The following is a 7,966-nucleotide window of genomic DNA, read 5'->3' as shown; positions in this document are numbered from 1 at the left end:
TTTGACCTATAATGAGATTGAAGTGTGAAACTGAAGAATATGCATGTACCCTTTTGGCATATTAATCCATTTATTTTAAAAGTTTAAATAAAAAAAATAGTTATTTAATTAATATTATAATTAATGCCCAAGTAGAATCTTCAATTAAATTAGTGATTAAAGAAACAAGGATCGAACTCAAAATTATAATATATTAAATTACCAATTACCCTCCAGACTTGTGTCGATAAGAAATGATAAGTTTAATTATTTGATTAATATGTTAACACGAGGAAATTAAAATAAAATAAAAAACCAGGTCTACTTTTTAATCATAATCTTCTTGAAACGACCGAGAATGACAATGTTTTAAACTGCATATGAGATTCATGTTGGACGATTCTTAATATGGGTGTTAAATTACTACTTGTCCTAAAAATTCAAGCTCATCCCTTAATAGATGAAACATAACACGTACAATATTTAATTGAAATGGAAGATGAATGACAAAGACAATTTTAATACTTTCCTTCACGTAAGGTGAATGACATAAACAATTAAAAAGTGAACACGCAATGTGTGCCTCGAAGCCAGTGGGTTTTGGAGAGTATTTCTCTCCGAGTATGATTTGTTTTGGAATAGATCAAGTGGTCAACCGACTTAATCACACTATAAAAAGAGTCACTTGTTAATTGATGTGAGACAAGCCACACAAGTGCAGAACATAGTGCAGCTGCCAATTCTTTTTTAGTGAAAAAGATAGCAAGTGGAATTGCAAGAAGAATTTCTCTTCTTGGAGGCACCACATGACAAAGCATTAGAGAGCACCAGACTTGTTTTCTTCTTGGTTTTGGAGGAGCCAAAACAAAGAAAGAAAAAAGAAAGGGTGCTACATTGACAGAGAAAAAGTTCTCCCTTTGAAAAAAAAAAAAAAAAAAAAAAAAAAAATCTCATTTGATAGTGAGATTTAGGTGTATTGGAGCTTTTGGTTGTAAGTGATTTATCTCTACTATTTTTGTACTCCATCTTTGATTGTGAATTTATTTGCGATCCCCTCCGCCAGTGGACATACCTTATATTGAGGGAACCACTTAAATCTTGATTTTATCTGTGTAATTGCCTTACCTTATTTACCATAATTGTGGTCTTTTGCACAACAGGTAGTATCACCACTAAGGCTTGAGATTCAAATTAATGATAAATATGGCGAATACCAAGTATGAAATGTAGAAGTCCAATAAAAAAAAAAAAAAAAAAATTCTATTTGGTAGAAAATGATGAATGATCTTTTGATCAGCAATGAATCTACCAGGCTTTATTGGAAAAGACAAAGAAACCCAAGAAGATAGACAACGATGACTGAGAAGAGATGGACGTGAATGCTTTCAATGTGATCCGTTTTAATTTGTCATATGAAGTCCTTTACAATGTGATTAATGAAGAAAAAGCAAAGTCAATTTGACTGATATTGGAGAGTCTATATATGTAAAAGAATTTGACAAATAAGTTGTATGTGAAGAAGCAACTATATGATTTGTAGATGGAGGAAAATACAAATTTGTTGGAGCACCTCAACAAGTTTAACATGTTAAATACACAATTGTTGAATTTTGGAGTGAAGATTGAAGAAGAAGATAAAGCGATACTTCTATTTGCATCGCTTCCCTCTTCTTATGATCACTCATAACATTATTATATGTAAAAGAGACTCTGGCATTTAAAGAGGTGACTAGATCTCTCTTGTCACATAAGAGGTGAAGGAAACCTATCAATGATCAAGTTGATGGACTTGTGGTACGGTTTGAGCCAAAGCACGGAAAGAAAAGTTTAAAGGAAAGAATGACATATGTAAGCAGTCGCAATCGGCATAGGTTGAAGAATTTCGGTCAAATGCAAAAGTGCTATTATTATCCCAAGAAATTGTATGACACTACATAAAAAAATTTCGGAGGTGGCCAAGCCACCCAAAACCATTGTTGGGGGTGGCCCATCGGTGTTTGGTTGGCCTATTTTTTGCTAAAAGAACTTTTAATTTTTATTTATTTATTTTTTTTAACCGTTAAAAATACTATATAAGTTTTTTATAGCTTCTAAACAACTGAATTTTGTAGAGACCCATGTTCTTGATTCCATAACCATGAAGTTGCCTTCACTGGATCAAACTTCCACAGGCACAACAGGACCCCGGTGTTAGAGAAGTACCCATACTGAAGAGTCCTACATCAAGGCAAGATAACAAACTGCGTCTAGATTCAAATATTGAATAATATTATAGATTGAATATTTAGATAAGCTTATCATATTCCGTATCTAGATTCAAATATAAGCTTATCATAGCTAAGTGTTCTTGCTCATCACAAATACTATTGTAATTATCTTGTGTAACTAAATACGTTATATATACAAGTGTCTTTACCTGTGTTTGGTAAGGCAGCAACAATATACATTCTCAGATCTTATACCCTGCAACACAGTCACTGCATTGGATTAAAACTCTACCCTCATTTCCTAGCGCAAATCAAAACCTCCACCAACGTTTCCTTCATTAACATACCCTAAAATAACTGACGTCCAAGAAACCAAACCTCTATGCGACACCTGATCAAACAAGTTACGGGCATAACTTACATACCAGCATTTCACGTAAATTTCAATCATCGTGCTGCAAAAATATACATCAATCCAAAACTCATTCTTGTTGAAACAGAATGCACCATCAATCCAAATATTTCAACCCTCTGGAGCGCTGAAGAAAGAAGAAGAAGAAGAAGAAGGGACGGTAGATGCTGGTACGCAGAGGTGTTTCCCCCTCCGCCTTTAAATGGCGTCGAAGTGTGTTTTTCCTTAAACGTTTCACGTTTGCCTCCAAAGTTTGGGAAATGATCCTCTCAATTTCATCCATTTAGTGCATTTAAGACAATAAATTTGTTCAAAAAATTTGCCCCCAAGAAAAAGACATTATTGCCCTCCTAAATGCACTAAATGGATACTATCCGTTTCTCCAAAGTTTTGCCTCTTCTCCACGACTTCTCCACATTAAACAAATTTCTGTTAAATTGGACCGTTAATTTTCCAAATTCATAGTTAAATCCTAACAGAGGAAGTGAAATTACTAAAATATCTCCATCCAATTTCAATGTATTTTTGTAATTTTATAAATATCTTAGGGTATTTTGGAAATTTCATTTATCAACTATTTGATTTAATGCTAAATTTTGATGGTAATAATTGACATTTCAAACTTCTGAAATATGGTAACTCTAAGTTGACAATTTTTAAAAGTTTAAGAATATAATTACAAAAGTAATGAAAGATCATGGATAGTAAGTAAAGTTTTTCCTTCTTTTTTTAATGAAGATGTCTAGTTCTTTTTTTAGAGTAATGCTAGAAAGACTATTTTCCACCTTGTGTCCTCCTAAATGTGGGGATACAAAGACTATAGTCCTCCTTTTAGCATTACTCATTTTAATTATTCAATTTAACTTGGTCTATCCCTTGTTCACCGTCAAAAAAATCCGATACAAAATAATACCCTAGAATATGGTAAACCCACACATAGGGTTGGCAATTTTTGACACGACCCATGAACCTAACACAAAATTAACATATTAGAGTTTTATATAATCAAGTTTGGGTCAGTTCAGGTCATCTGAAACACGTGAAAAATTATTTGAACCTATACGAGAGGAAGAGCGTTAGAATATTAATTAAATGTTTCAAACAATCACTTTTTATTAGCTTCAGCTTTTAAACCCATTTGTGAAAAAGAGTGTTAGAATAATTATTAACTAACTAAATTAATCATTTCTTATCAACTTATACTTTTAAGATAAATGTCAATTAAATAAATAAATAAAAAACCAGCAACCAAAATAATATACCCTAAAAAACCCATAAAGCCAGACAGATATTAATTCAAAATGGGAATTCAAATATCACATTAGATTTCCAATAAACTAAAGGTCAAACAAGGATTGAATATCATGGAGTTGTTCCAACAGAAATTAATTTTGAGACTTGGGATTTTGATAATTCAGACTTGAGGTATTCGACAACCTGAATGCAAAAAGAATTCCTATGTCTTATTGATTAATTCCTAAACGTTCAGTACACCAACTTGCTATGTTCTCCACCAAAGAAGATTTTCTTTAGCTCACTAAAAGACTTAAGAATACTACATACACCATCAAATTCACTTTCCAACCCTCCTTATCACCTAACACCTAACAAAACCATCCACATAACTTTACAAATTGGATTTGTTAAACTAAGACTACTTTACATACAGAGCATGTAGCTGCTACTATGCATCTTTACATTTGAAAGGCAAAGTTTTGATACCCAAATGAGGCCGATTGATCGGGCACATTCCTTGGCATGGTCATCTGTGGCAAAGCAGGTGGTGCAGGCTGCTGAAGTACCGCACCACCCGATGGAGAAATCCAGTTCTGATCAACAGGTAGAGCTGCCGTGTTGTTGTTATCCACCGAGGTGATGTCATGGATGCTCGATCTCTTCCTCTCTTTCTTTACTGAGGTTTGGCGAAGATAGTACTTCTGGGCATGGCTAGCCACTTGAGTCGGTGTCCTTGTCACCACAACATTCCTTGAAATGCTCCTCCAATCACCCTTGCCAAATTTCTCCAGCCCTATCAGAAATAGCCTGTTACCGTACCAAAAAAGAAAATCAGCTGCCAGAGCAATACATCTGATAACAATATAATCTAAGCACTCGTAGGCCGCAACTAGCATTTCATATCAAAGGTAACACGATCACAATATTTACTTTTCTAGTTAGAGACCAACGCCTTGGGACTAACATGAAATACGCTCAAGGACCTACCGGCCGGAGAGGTCATTTTTGGAGGAGAAACTATGTGCTTTTCGAAAATTGTTTTTATATATACACACCAAGTTTTGGTTTCAATGATAATGATGGTAAATTGATGGAACCTACTTGACTCACATGGGGCAATCATAATCTGCAATCCAAATTACAAAAGGATTCTCTGGGTTTAGACACAAACAACAATCTTATATCTACCTGGGTGTAGCATCAAGAATGGTCTTGAAACTCTGAAGATCATATACTATTTTTATCATTTGGCAGATAAAAAACAAAGAATTCCACTCATAAGCTGAGTTGGGGTTGAATTTTTACAATCACACCAACAAAATCAACAGAAAACACAAGACCCAATTTTCAACTCTCTTTTCTCCCTCCATTTTCCCAGCAAAAGGAATCATTTTAAAGTACAAAAGAGTTCAAAGAAAAAAGGGATTGAAAATTAAAGTCACAAGCGAGACACTTTAAGAGAACAGGAGGAACATAAAAACGCAAATTCTGTGTTTTTCTTTCATGTTCCTCCATTTTCTGTCCACAGTTTAATTCAATTCTCATCTGTAGAAACAAAACCCAAGAATTCTCTTTCCTTCCATTTTGCTCCATTTCTCAGCCACCCAAAGGATTACAAAAAATTAAAAGTCTTTCTCCCTGTTTATCCTAGACCTGTAGATACAAAACGCAAGAATTCTCTGTTCTTTCATCGTCCTCCACTTTCTAAACCAGAATTTTTTTAAAAAATAAATTAAAATTAAAATTTTTTTTTAAAAAAAAAAAGATCTTCCTCAATACCAACCCTAGTTCAATTATCATCTGAAGAGACCAAAATTCATCTTTCTTTCATTTGCCTTAATTTTTTAGCCACCAAAAAGAGAGAAAAGAAAAGAAAAATCTTTAAAGAAACAAAACAAATCTTTCTAAAAAACCTGCTCTGAATACAGTTTAGTTCAATTCTCATCTGTAGAAACAAAACCCAAAACTTCCCTTTTCTTTCAGGAAAATTTCTCAGCCACCAAACAAAGGACCAAGCAAAAACATTTAAAAAAAAAAAAAAATCAATAAAATCAGAAAATAAGAAGAGAATATAGAGAGGGAAAGAGTACCTATGCTCTTCTTCAGTCCAAGGAGTCCCCTTCTTTCTCTCAGCCTCCCTGGTCTTCGACCCAAACGAGATCTGACTCGGCGAGTCCCACCCATCAGAGTCGTCGGCATAAGTCGGCAGCTCGACCCGACCCGAGTCGATGTCGAGCACGTCCCGCACCAGATCCTCGTAGTGTTCCCTCACCTCCCTCGGTGACTTCCCCGGCACACACTCGGCAATCCTCAGCCACCTGTCCGGATAGTCCTCCGGCACCATCACCAGAGCTCTCTCGAACAGCTTATCCTCCAACCTTGTCCACTGAGTCGCCTGCATACTCGTCATCATCATATCCCTTCTGGGTTTTGTTGTTTTCTTAAAGCATTCAAAAGACTCTCACTTTCTTGGGGATTTCGCAAATTGGATTTGGTGGGAGATTCGGAAAACCTCGCTATATATATATATATATATATATAAACAGAGAGAGAGAGAGAGTCAATAGTTGAATGTTATATGGATATGTGTGGGGTTTTGGGGGTGTTGGGTCCAACTCAGAGTTCCCAAAACCAACACGTTTTTGCTTTTATTGGGTGTTTTTTCGTTAAACTTAAAATTTCTTTGATTTGTCGTTGAAAACTGTAGAGGGCAATTGCTGACCTGTTTTTACTATTTTATTTCCATTGCTCTTTCATTGCTCTACGTCTCCTGCTTTCTGGCATGATTTTCTCGTCTATAATTGCTGGAGAAACACAAGAACGCTCAATAACTATAACTCTATAAGTTTATTTAATTTTTAAAATTTTAATTTTCACGTAACCGAATCCTAAATTTACAATAATAATAAAATTTAAAAAAAAATCTAAATTTACATACTAATTTGTAATGGAAACAAAAAAGAACAACAAATTTGCTTCCAAACAAAATTATTATTTTGAGTTCGATATTTTCGTGTATGAGACAAAATCCAAACTAATTTAACTTGAACAACGCATAAAAAAAAACAGAGTATAAATTTTTATTTTAGGGTTTTTTTTTTTTATTTGAAAAATGTTACATACTAGTATACTACACTACTATTTTAGTCTGCTATATGGCAGTCAATTTACCATTTAATTTTTTTTGTTTGTTTATATTTTTATTTTGAAATAAAAATAAAAGTGAGACATTAATGTAATGTATATATGGACAAATCCTTGGATACGGGTGTTTTTTAGGAGGAGTGATATACATCCTAAATTTGTTTTTCAAAAGTTTATTTTTAAATGATGTGTCACTATCTCATTATATTTATTATTTTAGAAAATGTGTCACTAACTCATGAAATAGTAACACATCAATTGAGAACCAATTTTTAGAAAACAAATTTGGAATGTGTAGCATTTCTTGTTTGTTAGATTTTAATACTTTGAGCAAAATTGAAAACGATAATCATATAAGGAATGTTTTGACATTTAATGTATAGAAAACAAGGGTGGGTTTGAGAGGAGTATGTCATGGGGTCATTTTTTTTTAAACTACAGTTATTGATAGTTCTAGTGCTTTCTAGTGCATCGCATGGAATATACTAATAGTATTGGAATGGATTCCAATCTCTTGAAATTTTAGAAATATTCAGGTAGAAAATGAACACAAAGTGTGAGATTCGAAATGCTAGGAATTTTTGGGTAGTTCAAAGTGTGAGGCTTATATGTCCAAACCACCTTAGAGCAAAATAGATGGAGTTTTTCTCTAAATTAGGTTAAAGTAACTTCTTTTAATTTAATTTATAAAAATAACATATGTTCTTTTATATGTGAAAAACACGTGTATTTTAAATAACATGTGTCTCATATGCTTTTTTAACAAAATTTCTTCTAAATTTGTCATTGCAACAAAAAGAAAATATATATATATATTTCACATGTAAATTAACACGTATCATTTTATAAGGTATGTTAAAAGAAAGTCTCCAACTCAATTAGAAGAAAATCTTTGTTCTATAAGTATCCTATGGATAACAAATAGTAAAAGACACTCTATGTACAAGACTCGTCATAGCATATATGGAAACTTGTAAAAGCATAAATG

The 7,966-nt window shown here is 33.4% G+C and overlaps 1 protein-coding gene across 1 annotated transcript; it reads right to left on the bottom strand.

Annotated features, from left to right (window-relative positions):
• Positions 1–4,040: 4,040 nt before the first annotated feature.
• On the bottom strand, positions 4,041–6,431 carry LOC132183022 (transcription factor DIVARICATA-like). Its single transcript, XM_059596415.1, has 2 exons — positions 5,925–6,431; positions 4,041–4,641 (listed from the first exon to the last, which is right to left on the bottom strand). The coding sequence occupies exons 1-2, from the start codon at positions 6,248–6,250 to the stop codon at positions 4,293–4,295; spliced, it is 675 nt and encodes a 224-aa protein (XP_059452398.1). The 5' UTR covers positions 6,251–6,431; the 3' UTR covers positions 4,041–4,292.
• Between the last annotated feature and the right edge of the window lie 1,535 nt (positions 6,432–7,966).

Source organism: Corylus avellana, chromosome ca1, assembly GCF_901000735.1.
Source record: "Corylus avellana chromosome ca1, CavTom2PMs-1.0".
In the NCBI taxonomy this organism is placed as follows: domain Eukaryota; kingdom Viridiplantae; phylum Streptophyta; class Magnoliopsida; order Fagales; family Betulaceae; genus Corylus; species Corylus avellana.
Note: the sequence above shows the minus strand (reverse complement) of the source record. Positions and strands in the feature narration are given on the sequence as shown.

What these genes read in the sequence shown, in the direction of transcription:
- LOC132183022 (XM_059596415.1), bottom strand. Translation starts at nt 6,250, where the DNA reads ATGATGATGACGAGTATGCAGGCGACTCAGTGGACAAGGTTGGAGGAT. An exon ending in TGGACTGAAGAAGAGCATAG is followed by an intron (nt 4,642 to 5,924) that starts GTACTCTTTCCC and finishes GTACGGTAACAG; the next exon opens with GCTATTTCTGATAGGGCTGG.